General features: G+C 42.2%; 1 protein-coding gene across 2 annotated transcripts in view; it reads right to left on the bottom strand.

Annotated features, from left to right (window-relative positions):
• The window catches only part of CHCHD3 (coiled-coil-helix-coiled-coil-helix domain containing 3), a 196,185-nt gene that overhangs the window by 79,875 nt on the left and 102,966 nt on the right, over window positions 1-13,344 (bottom strand). Inside the window, exons 5-6 of one of the 2 annotated variants that reach the window (XM_033161459.1) lie at window positions 5,728-5,742; window positions 2,993-3,076 (exon numbers count right to left, since the gene is read on the bottom strand). In XM_033161459.1, coding sequence (XP_033017350.1) covers window positions 2,993-3,076; window positions 5,728-5,742 — 99 coding nt within the window. The remainder of the gene's footprint in view (window positions 1-2,992; window positions 3,077-5,727; window positions 5,743-13,344) is intronic. The other variant, XM_033161460.1, reaches the window with a different exon arrangement.

Genomic DNA, 13,344 nt, shown 5'->3' with positions numbered 1-13,344 from the left:
AGTGAGCGTTTCCCTTCTAAGCGCCTTCATTATTTCAATCTATTTTCCCATTGATTTGCCATTTCCCATACAAGAATGGCAATTAGCCCACTAAGGGCTCCAAGAGCATTAGATGCAGCTTGTGGGTTTTCGGCTAGTAGTGTCAGCTAGGACGTTTTCATTCAAAATTAAGGCAGGGAGTGGAGGGGGGGGGAGAGAGAGAGAATGAAGCCTATACCCTTACATCCTCTTGTATTGTGTCTCATGCTGAAAGCTCAAGAGGGCTGCTCTGATATCAATGTGAATCAGGAGAATTGGCTCATATTTTCTCAGGGTCTGAAGAGGAAAATGTCCCTTTAGTACTGATGAATGAATCTCTCTCTTGAAATCTAATGTGGGAAACTCTTAAATAACGAGTTTATAGCCTGAGCAGATATACTGCATAGGAAGGTTATTCTTTAACTCCTTTGTTAAACTATTCCATCTTGCTTAGCCGCCGTGAAGCAGGCAGTAACTCACAACCTATATGCGATTGCTGACCTACAAATACTGTCAGCTGTTTGGGGAATCACTTCCTTCCTTTCCCTTTTTTTCTTTTAAGTATCAATACCCCCCTCAATTTTTCTTTTTCTGCACATAAATGAAATTTATGGATGGCTATTGCCCCCAGGGAACAGAATTGTTTATGTTTCAGTATCCCAGCTGTCATGGATGCAGTGTCACTTTGTCCTGTATTAATCCTCACCAAAAGGTTGGCACATCTTCACTCCAGCCTCTGAAATATTTTCAAAGTGACAGGCGTCATCTGAAAGTGAATATGTATAATAACTCTGCTCTAGAAGGAGCACACGGGGCTGACACTAATCTGCTCTGTTGTCATCTCCCTTTATTATCAATGACTGCGGTGGTGTTTCTGCTGCAGAGAGAAACATGAATATGAAATTGCTAACTGAAAAAAAAACCTAATAAAAATGGCCAGTTAATTATATGGAGGAGCTCTGACACTTAGAGATGCAATATGCTCAAATGCCACCTTAACAGGAACTAAGGTGCTTTATCTGAGAATTGGTCTAGGGATTAATGAGCATTATTTGCCAAGATGGTCAGTGATTGCTTGCTTTTTCCCTTTTGGTTTCAAGAGGTACACTAACTCAAGCCTTCCTTAAACACACAGCTTCTGCTCACTAGTACCAGGGATTCACTCTCATCATTGCACAATCGACTCTTTTATCAATTCACATATTCTTCTTGCTCTAGCCTTCTTAGAGGATTAGACATATTCATATCCATACACCTATCAACGGCCACCGAAAAGTAAAACAAAACCTCTGTATTCAGAGGTGGTACATATTTAATTGGGGGAACACAGGTGGCGCTGTGGTCTAAACCACAGAGCCTAGGGCTTGCCGATCAGAAGGTCGGTGGTTCGAATCCCTGTGATGGGGTGAGCTCCCGTTGTTCGGTCCCAGCTCCTGCCAACCGAACAGTTCAGAAGCGCGTCAAGTGCAAGTAGATAAATAGGTACCGCTCCGTGAGGAAGGTAAACGGCGTTTCCGTGCGCTACTCTGGTTCGCCAGAAGCGGCTTAGTCATGCTGGCCACATGACCTGGAAGCTGTCTGCGGACAAACGCCGGCTCCCTCGGCCTATAGAGCGAGATGAGCACGCAACACCAGAGTCGTCCGCAACTGGACCTAACGGTCAGGGGTACCTTTACCTTTACATATTTGATTACAAACTAGTCAGTACAATTCCACTGCCACCCTGGACTCTTTTTAGAGAACAGGTACAATATAAATTTAATAAATAAATAAATAAATAAATAAATGTATGTATGTATGTATGTGCTGGGGAGAAGCCACATCACAGTAGCAAAGCACACATTTTGCAAAATGTAAGACCCAAGTCCAGTAACTGGCATGCCCAGTTAAAAGGATCTCCATCAGCAGGTCTAAAAAATACCGTCTATGTAAAACATTGGAAAGCCATTGCCAAAGTATTGAACTAGACATACCAATGAACTAGACATACTTAGTACACAGCAACTGACATACAGTCCATAAAAACAAACTTGTCAACTTTTTTATTAATATAGAAAGAAGAGCCATTGCTTCTTTGTCTGCAGTATAACTTGCTGCAACCAATAACCTTTTGCACTGAACACGATCTCATATGATTAGTCCGAAAAGGGATGTATAACATGTGCTAACATCCCTGTAACGTATTGCAAGAATACGGAAAATCTACCATGCTCCCAATATATTACTTTTTTTCCTCCCTTCTTCCTCGCCTGCCTCCCTTTTTCAGGTATTGTTTTAACATTGAACCAGAGGAAGAATCCTATCAAAGGCCTTATGTTATTCTCCCCTATTACCAACTTTGGCATGGAAAAAGGGAAGGGCAGCTGTTTCACTGTAACAGCCATTTCATGCATATTTTAAAGCCAAAAAGTCAAAGTATAGCAAATATTATGTAAGTCATCAACACAAACAAATAACATGAGAACATAGAAGCTTGGACTGCTCTCTAACCACATGGAGATGCCCTTAGTGGAAAGACCAGGGATGGGGAACCTCTGGGCCATGAGGCCATCCCTGACCCTGAGAAGCCAAAATGACCCCCACACACCCCACACACACCCTGGCCAGGCTAGGCTTCAACTGTGGAACTGCTTTCCTTCAGGGATGTGTCAAAAATCAAAGCCTCAGCATTTTCTGAAAAAGTTGAAATTCTTCTGAAATTGAACTGCCTTCCAATAGCTCTGGTTCAGCCACTGAAACAGGTTAACATCATTGATGGGACACATCCATCCAGGGTGTGAAATAGTTCTCCAAGACGCCGGAACGTACAGAATGCCAATCCCCACCCCCCACCCCGAGGGAAAAGAGCTTTATGACAAAGTTCTTACCCCCTCCTCCCTGAGCTCCACACCCTATTAAAAAGTTAGCCAAAAAGCAAGTGCAGAATGGGAGTTAGCAGCAAACCCCTTCATTAAAAGAGAATAAACTTTCTCACCCTCTTTTCCAGTCGAGCCAGCTGCTCTTTGTAGTAAGCATCATGCTTCTTCAGCTCTCTGTCTTTCTCTTCCAGCTGCTTAGCCTAAAAAAAGCAACACACACACATACACAAAAGAGAAAACTGGATCAGGAAAAGGGAACACTGGCAAACCAAAAGTCTAGTGCAAATTGTGCCCGTTATCTCTTGCATAGAGACTGAAGCCTGCAGCCGGCACACTTTTGCCAAGGCAGTATATTAATAAGATCATGATTAGCGTATTGAGAAAGTTAAGTGCTTGCCCATTGTATTTCCCTCTTTGCTCAACAGCTGTGCCACAGTTCATCCAAACGGAGCCGGGAAGAGTCAGAAGGCAGTGCCAAGAAAACAGCATCGGGGTGAATGTTGAGTGAAAAATTGGTACCATGAATCAAAAGAAATTTCAAGATCAATGATGAGGTAGCCAACATGCAGTAACATTCCTGGAATATGTGTTTTGAAAAGAATGCTTGGAGCACAAGGTGAAATATTTCAAAAGTGATTAGATTATTAGATCCAGCACACACTCAAGTAAAGCTGTTTTAAATTGTCAGCGACACCCCTCAATGAAACCTAGTAACTAACTGTACATTATGAGTGGCTCACTGGAAGGACAGATCCTGAAGCTGAGGCTCCAATACTATGGCCACCTCATGAGAAGAGAAGATTCCCTGGAAAAGACCCTGGTGCTGGGAAAGATGGAGGGCACAAGGAGAAGAGGACGACAGAGGATGAGATGGTTGGACAGTGTTCTCGAAGATACCAACATGAGTCTGACCAAACTGCGGGAGGCAGTGGAAGACAGGAGTGCCTGGCATGCTCTGGTCCATGGGGTCACGAAGAGTCGGACATGACTGAACGACTGAACAACAACATCAGGACTGGTAGTATATTCTGGTAAGTGTAGCACTTCGAAATGGAGATTTTTATCCCAGTTAGCATCTGCACTGGATTTGAAATTGTTTTCATGTAAGTGATTGTTTTAACTGTTTTTATGCAGGCAATTGTTTTATAGGCATTTTTATTGTATCATGAAATTGCTTCATGATGCTTCATAAGAAGTGATTCTTACATGAAAGTAATGCTATTATTTGTTCGTTCGTTCGTTCGTTCTGGGTTGTCCGAGGCAGTGGCCTAGAAATAGGCAGATGTTTTAACAGGAATAAACACATTGGTTCCTTATATCACATGATCTCTACTAGACTGATATCAGCAGCACCCTCTACAATTACCGTATTTTTCAGCATTCTCTGAGGCAACAGCACATCATATTAGTCAAAAGAGATTGGGATTTTACCATAGATATCCGAGGCAAGATGGCAAGATTACTCAAATCCTTTCAACTACACAAAGGGCTATAGGTTTGGTGAGAACATTACCCTTTCAAACACAAGCTAGCTCCAAGAAAACTGCCACTCGTTATCAAGTAATTTTGTGAAACTTTAATGTTTGTGATGACACTGATACATCCTCACACATTTTCAGCTAAAGTATATGCCTTTCATCTTCAAATAATATTTTTGCTTACAAATGGTTTTCCCAGCTGCTGATCAAAGAGATCATTTTAGTCCCTCCCTGACCAGAGCAGGCTGCGTAGGAAAAGTGAGCCTTGTGAAGAACAGTCCTTGAGAGTGGAATGATTATCAAGAGAACAGGAGGACGTGGGATATTTCAACTCTGTGAAATTTCATCCCAGACTGACAATAATGAACCTGCCATTAACAAAAACCTTGGCCTGTTGGTGACTTTCATAAAGCAAGTTTCACTGGGCCCGTTTCAGCCAGTTGGTTCTCATATCAAAATTAATCACTTGTGTCAAAATTAATTAATCCTGGCAAAATCTGCAGGAAACTTTGGAAATTGATGCTTTACTCCTCAAGGTTGCTTTGTTAGTTCTTACTGTCAAAGATACAGGAAGGACCATACCAAAAACCTAATATAGTACCTGATTTGAACACTTCAAACAGGCTGAGAGACTCATTTGATATGCATAGCGTTGAGAGAGCCCTCCTTAGGAGAGTCTGGGATGCTGTTAAGAGGTGCAAGATACCCTCCTCTCTCCCTATTGCCCCCTATACAGTGGAGCCTCGGCTTACGTTGCCTCCGGCTTACGTCACCCTCGGTTTGAGACCGGTGCAAACCCGGAAGTACCAGAACGGGTTGCTTCTGGGTTCACGCCATTCGCACACGCAGAGAAGTGCTAAATTGCGTCTGTGCATGTGCAGAAGTGCTAAATTGCGTGTGCGCGCACAGACGCGATGCTTTGGGTTGCGGCATTTTTGGGTTGCGGTGGCGCCTTCGGAACAGATCCGCGCCATAACCCAAGATTCCACTGTAGTCCCAGTCAAAGAGCCAGTTTCATAACCGTAGTGAAGACCTTCTGAACCTGACACACACTGGGATTCTGATGTATTTTGCAGAGTTTAACCTGAATCATTTGCAACTTTAATTTCCTAGTAAGAAACAACTCCATGCAGAGGAGGCTTTCCTATAAAATGGAAGAGTGAGGACTCCTGTACAAAGTGGAAGGTATATCAACAAAATAACTACTTTGGAGAGAACTTGTCCCTTTTTAATGTTTTCTCTTTGTTCCCACCTTGCATTGTCCCCTAGCCACATAGCTATTGTTCCTGTTAAGAAGTAGAAACCCTACTTCCATGTACAACTTATGGTGTATATTCTGTACTCCTTACTGAAACTCTGACTTTACTGCTTACCTTAATTTCCATCTCCTGAAAGCATGTAAATCCAGAAAACACAGCCATCAATTTATGAAACAAACAGAATATAAATAGAACCAACAAATGTGCAAGAGACAATTATGAAACTCTCACTGTTCTGGACACCTAGATCACTTTTTCCGCTTTGTTTTGGAAACAAAACATTAATAAATTTGATACAAAAACAGATAGGCAAGATTCTTGACTTTTCAAATATATAGAAGGTCAAACTATAATAGTCCCAGTACCTGAAGATGTTGGCGCATAAGTTAAATTAACAGTATGGCAAAATGAAACTGGAACATAGGCAAGTTTAGCCATCCGTCCTCTTCATTTGATTCTGTTTACAATTACTTCTTAAAATGATTTCCATGCCCTCCAAAATTTCATGGGTGAAAAAAATGGAAAGGTCTATCAACAGTATTTAATTTATTTAAAATAAAGTCTTCACCCTGCAATTTTATCTTCAAACAGGGATAATCAATGTGTCTAACAAAAACAGACCAAGCAATTCAAATGCAGTAAAACCACAAAACAACACACCTTAAAATATAAAACCAAAACTGGAGCAAGACTTTTTAAATAAGAATAGAAAGCACATATAATAATCTAAGCAGCAGTAGACTCAAACATCTGTTGAAAAAGATGCCTTCAGAAAAGAACAAAAGATGGATAAAGAGGTAGAAAGTCTAACGTCTCAGAAAGGAGAGGGAATATCTCTCTGAATACCGGGTCTTCCAAACAAACAATGGGGGTGGGGTTATTGTCTAATTATCATTATTATTTATTAACTTATTTATAACCCACTAGCCATTCTTTGCACAATCCCAGAACAAGAAACAACATTATAATGCAACAATATTTTATTTGAATACAATTTTATGTAAAGACAGGCGGTATACTAACAACATAGCTGCATCAGCCAAGCAACAGGCATTCCTTGGATGAATAACCTGGCATCTAAACCCCATCAATGTTGTTGTTGTTGTTGTTGCTATTTAAATTTGTATACCGCCCTTCGTCCAAAGATCTCAGAAGGGTTCAGAGCATAAAAATACAAAAGAAAAGCATGAAATACGTAAGAAAAACAAGAACAAAATGAACCAATAACACACACACCCCGTCCCACAAGCACATTCTTTTGGTGCAACATAAACTAGACCTGGAGCCCTACTGAGGCTGTTGGATTACAGAACGCGGGTGGCACTGTGGTCTAAACCAATGAGCCTCTTGGGCTTGCCGATCGGAAGGCTGGCAGTTTGAATCCGTGCAACAGGGTGAACTCCTATTGCTCTGTCCCAGCTCCTGCCAACCTAGCAGTTTGAAAGCACACCAGCGCAAGTAGATAAATAGATACCGCTGCAGCAGGAAGGTAAATGCCATTTCCATGCACTCTGGCACGCATCACAGTCCTCCGTTGTGCCAGAAGCTGCTGGTTGCATGACCCGGAAAGCTGTCTGTGGACAAACGCCAACTCCCTTGACCTGATAGCGGAGCTGACTGCCGCACCTCACAGTCGAATTCGACTGGACTTTACCATCCAAGGGTGCTTTACCTTTACCTGTTGGACTACAACTTCCATGAGCCTTAGTCATCATGGCTAAAGGTAAGAGATGATAGAGCTGTAGTCCTCCAACATCAGGAGGGCCACATGCTTCGCAGCCCTGGCCAAGACATACAGGTGAAACTCGAAAAATTAGAGTATCGTGGAAAAGTCCATTTATATAAGTAATTGTTTTCATTAGCTACTTGAGTTTAATATATGAGACAGACTCATGACATGCAAAGCGAAATGTGTCAAGCCTTTGCTTGTTATAATTGTGATGATTATGGCGTACAGCTGATGAGAACCCCCAAGTTGAGATTGTGAATTTGGGGTTCTCGTCAGCTGTACGCCATAATCATCACAATTATAACAAATAGAGGCTTGACATATCTAGCATTGCATGTCATGAGTCTATCTCATATATTAGTTTCACCTTTTAAGTTGAATTACTGAAAGAAATGAACCTTTCCACTATATTCTAATTTTTCGAGTTTCACCTGTACACAGTAGTCTTCTAATATGCAGTATGTGAAACGGTAGACTAAACACGACATATTGGCATGCATGCATGTGCACAAAAGTCAAGATGCATCAAAAAGCCAACTAAGATATATCTTCTAGAGATAAGGGAGAGGCAACTGAAATCTGAAGAAGAGCAACCTTTTCACAAGTCGGCCCAAAACTTCCACTTTAAGACCAACAAGGATGGTAGTTTACCATGGACAGGTATGAGAACATTAGGACCATCTCTGGTAGATGGGGATCCTTGGAGCATGCAGATTTTAGTTCTAAGAAATTCCTATCCATATTACGCCTCAGTCTCTTCCCACTCCTTTACCGAGAGCGAGTTTTAAAAGTCAATAGAGTGGAAAGAAAAAAAAGTCACAAGGCAATTTGAATTTCCAACAATTTACTGTTCTAGGAAATTTAAGGGTATTGAAAAAAAGGGAGAAGAAGAAGAAGAAAAGGTCACCTATGCATAGTAAGCAACTAGGGGAGGCTTCGAGTTACCTAATCACAAATAACTTCTCCTCACCTACTTCAACAGATCAATTAAAAGCAATTGCCTGGACCTTTCCGAAGGAAAACAAAAGCAGCAAATTAACAGACTCACTGCTGTGGAACGAGGAGAAAGCGAAAGAGAATTAAAGGGATTCTAAACTTTAAATAGGAAGCAAACTAACACAAACAGCATTTTGTAAGACACAGTTTACCCAGGTCTAGACAAAGCCTGGTTTTTCCAAACGTGTTTCATCACTGGGTCCCTCATTCAACACTTTTATGAAATGTGCAAACTGAGTCTCCTGAAAAGCATTAGTGAAAAGGGGCTGTGAGTCATATTAGTCACTGGTGTTTGATCTGTGGTGGCCCCGTTCACACAAGCAAGTCAACCCTGGATGTTGCAGTAATCCAGTGGTGAAAATGCATGTGTGAAGCCCTCTCTTGTTCCACACACAGGCTGCTTCAGATGAGGGTATGGTGCCACTGCATATTGGAAAAAAAAATATGGAATACAAAAATGTTGAGGTGCCCACTAAAATATTGGTGCTGAATATTAATGTGCACCAAACAGGCTTTATGCATTTGGGAATTCTAGGGCCACTATAATCTGGACCAACTGACAGGACTGTTGTGGGGTAGTGAACAGAAGCCTGCCTTTCAAAGGAGAAGCTTACCCAGCCTGCCCCACCTCCCACACCATAACTCCCTGGTTGGATGGCCATCTGGCATGTATTATCTCGCTGAGATTCCGGCATTGCAAGGGGTTGGACTAGATGACCCTTGGGGTCTCTTCCAACTCTAAAGTGCTATAATTCTATGTTTTTCAACAGAGGCTTTTAGCTGCTACACTACATTATAGGGGCTCTGTTACAGTGTCAGTGGCATAAAGAAATTACTCCTTACTGCAACAAAACCGATTCACTGACAACCAAGAAGTATGGTTTTTCTGTTCTCTAAGAGGAATTGCAAGAATTGCCAAGTACATAAATAATTCACAGGAACAGTATCCACCAAGTGGCCAATGACATTTGTATTTTCCAAATAATGCAGAGCAAGCAAAATAATAATAATCTAAATATTAAAAAAAACAGAAGCCATGGTAACTTTTATACAGGGGACAGCATAAACATGCCAGTGGCAGAGAATTTGTTGCTGATATATACACTTGGCAAGGTAATATTATATTTATGGGGCTACATAACATGATCTCAGTGAATATCAATTAGCCGTAACAAAAATAATTAACAGTGGTCATGTATTCAATTAGCTGAATGTTGCACTTTAGTTGTAAATGAGAAATTGTACAAGGTTCACTGCTTCTTTTGCCGAGTGGTTCAAACACACATAATGCTGAGCTTAGGAAGACTTTAAAGAAGGAGTCCACCACTGAAACCACTGTGAGTTCTAGTCCAAAATATCTGGAGGATAGTGAGTTAGGAAAGTCCTATGGAGTCAGATTCTGATAACGTAGGGTAATTTGGATTCCCAGTACCCCAGACAAGCAGCATTTCAGTTTTCCCCATTCACTCTCACTGAGGTCAACACGTTCTTTCTCTTTTTTCTCATGGGGTTGAAATACCATAAAACTAATCAATCCTCATTATAGGAAAACACAGAGACTATGAAGAGATGCAGATTAATGTGGAAAGTTGTACATAGTTTATATACTCCTTCCAGGCCAGTTTTGATCCATATAAATGGGTACGTACGTACACACACACACACACACACACACATTTAGGGTGCTATTCAATCAACTTTTACTCAGAGTAGACTCACTGAAATTAGTGAACATGTCTAAGTTAAGTTGATTCATTTCAACAGAGCTACCCTTGAGTAAAACTTGGCTGAATGCCACCCTTAAAATGTAAGGATGTAATAATTGTTAAATATTTACCAGGTTCTTAGAAAAGAGGTTTTGAGATCGAACTGATTGCCATTCATCTGACAAAAATCCATCGCTATATTTACCATGCCACATTAACAACCTGGAAGAGTTGCAGCCATCTAAGCTGGTTAAGCCACTTCCTCTTCGATCCCAGGAGGAGAGACAAACAGAGGGATGGGTCAGATGAAGGATGAAACAATCTCTCTGCCTGAACGGCCGACAACTGACATGCCTCATGTTTGTGAAGGGAATAAAGATCTGTCCATCAAGGCTGACTTGACAGGGCTGCCCGGTGAAATGTTAAGTGAAGAAACAAGGGCTTTTTGCACTGAATAAAGCAGGAGGTTGTAAAAAAAAAGTGTCTATGGGCCTTCAGGCGCAGTACAGAGAGCTTCAAGGGGAAGGTTAATGTTAAAAGAGAGCAGCTGCTTAAGCACAGGGCTTGTGCGGGGCAGGGAATGCAAAGTTCTGCCCAGAAATCTGCTGGCGAGGTTTGTCAAAGCAGCAACAGGGTTAGTAAATGCCATAAAGTTATCTTACATGATGACCTCATTTTAGGAGCATGGAGGTTGTAAGACAGGCTGACGGGCTGGGAGTGAGGGGCTGAAGGAAAGCACAGGGCAGCAAGACTGCCAGCCTTCCACTTCCCGTTTGTTAAGCGTACAAGCTCCAAGGACTGCATCTGTTTTTGTCCATGCAACACTGCCATCTGTTTATCATCCACTGCATCCCAATGTGCCTTGCAGTCTGACACTCGATTAATCTCTCTTCTTCGGCACTTCGGTGCTACTGAACGGTCTTTCCTTGCTGCTCCGCAAGCCAACTTCACACTGTATGAAGCAGGCTTGTTTAAACCGGTAATCATGGACGTTAACCAGAGTTCCTTGTTTGAACGGAGCAACAAGCTTTGGTTTATCGAAAACAAACGCAAAAGCTTCCAAATTCCTTGTGGTAGCACCAGAGGAGGGTCTGGGGCTGTGGGGAGTGGGGTGAACAATCTCAGGAAGAAGAAGAAGAAGAAGAAGAAGAAGAAGAAGAAGAAGAAGAAGAAGAAGAAGAAGAAGAAGAAGAAGAGTTTGGATTTGATATCCCGCTTTTCACTACCCGAAGGAGTCTCAAAACAGCTAACATACTCCTTTCCCTTCCTCCCCCACAACAAACACTCTGTGAGGTGAGTGGGGCTGAGAGACTTCAAAGAAGTGTGACTAGCCCAAGGTCACCCAGCAGCTGCATGTGGAGGAGCGGAGACACGAACCCGGTTCCCCAGATTACGAGTCTACCGCTCTTAACCACTACACCACACTGGCTCTCGTGGAGGCATCGTGGTTTGTGCACACAGTGCTGAACTGTACTCGAGCTCACCGTGACACGCAAACCAGGTCCACCCCTGTATGCTGGCCTTAGGTGTGCACGTCCCAGTTTAATCAACGACTTCTGGTTTCAAGCACACCACTCTCTCTTTCTAAAATGGTGCTAATGATTTCCATAAGCTTTGGCCCAAAACCAACACGCTCTGACTTTTATGGTAAGTCATAAAGGAAATGGAAGACACGAAACACTTTACCTGAGAAAACATATATATATATATATATATATATATATATATATATATATATATATATATATATATAGCTTCAAATCAGAATTTTTTAAGCTTCCATAATTTCCAAGGTGTTGCCAACCCTCACCCCACCCTCTCTGTGGCTTTGGAACCACCCTGCAGTAAGAAATGAATCTAACACACTGTTTTATTCCTCATTCCTCCAGTGCTCTTCAGCTTTGGGTTTCTGCTGGCTTTGTCACTACTAATGGACCGCCTAAATGCTTGTAATATGCTCTTTTAAAAAGTTTATATGGAATGAGCTGCTCAGGTGGAATACAGTAGTAATACATACCCTTACAGTGTGAAGGTAGGAAGCAGGCTGCATCCACTGACGCACAGCCTTTTTTAAAAATGTTTTTTTATTAAAGATTTTCTTGATTTACAAAAGTATGTGCAATGTCTCTCTCTCGTATTTTTCCCCCCATGTAACATTTTTACAAATCAGTTTCATTTGTTGAGACATTAGGAAGAAAAGGGGGAAAGAGGTGGAGGGCGGAAAAGATGGGTGGGGGTGGGGTCGGGGACAATGTTTCTATGTTACTTAATATATGTAGGGTTTGTTGTCAGAGTTGCTCATGAAGGTTCTCTGCTGTTCGCTTGTGTTCCTTTGGTGGTGTGCTGGTCCCGAGGGTTACCCAAGAGGCGAGGTCCAAGTCCGGTCCATGGTCCGTAGGCTAACCGTAGAGACAATCCAATGTAGCCGAAGCTGGAAGCAGGGTGGGGAGTCAGGCAGGAACAGGTATGCAGGCAGGGAACCAGGGCAGGTCAGGAACTCAGGCAGGGAAGCAAGGCAGGGAAGCAAGGCAGGAACACTAGCAGGATCTAGCTACCAACAATGTTGCTCCCGCAACATGGGACAGGATCTGGCCGGCTTTTATCTGTCCCGAGGCACAGGGCGACCCCGATCCTCCGGTGACTTGCCTCTCCTTCTGGCCTGGAGGCAAGCACTCCTCCTGCAGGAACTTTGTTCCCTTCGCCTCTCTGCCCTGAGCCTCCGCAGCTCAGGAGAGGCTGGTGGGTTACCGGACCCAGAGGCGGCCTCAGCTTCCTCTGATGGGGCTGTTATTTCAAAGTTGTTCTACAAGAGTTAATCCAATGCATGAACCATGTTGAGGTCGCACCTCTAATTTAGGTAACATAAAAAACTTTTCCACTCTTCAACAAATTTACTCCTTGGATTTTCTTTTATTTTTTCTGATAGAAAAGCCAACTCAACATAATCTATAGTTTTAAAAAGCCATTCTTTTTCACTGGGTATTTTACCACTCTTCCAATAAGATGCCACCAAGATCTTGCTGCAGCAGAGGTATATAAGAAAAATTTCTTCATTTTATTTGGCATATCTGGAGTTGTAACCCCTAATACCGGTAAATAAGCTTCTGGTGTTTTAGAGAGTTTAGCTGCCAAAATTACTTCCAATTCTAGGTGAATATCATTCCAATATGATTCAATTTTCTTGCATTTCCACCAAATATGGAATAGATCTCCAACTTCTTCACATCTCCAACGGGTGTTTTGCACGTTCTTAAACATCTTAGAGAGCTTATATGGGGTGATATATCACCTGTAAAACGT

This window comes from Lacerta agilis, chromosome 10 (assembly GCF_009819535.1).
Source record: "Lacerta agilis isolate rLacAgi1 chromosome 10, rLacAgi1.pri, whole genome shotgun sequence".
NCBI lineage: Eukaryota > Metazoa > Chordata > Lepidosauria > Squamata > Lacertidae > Lacerta > Lacerta agilis.
This window is presented reverse-complemented; position numbering and strand designations above follow the sequence as displayed.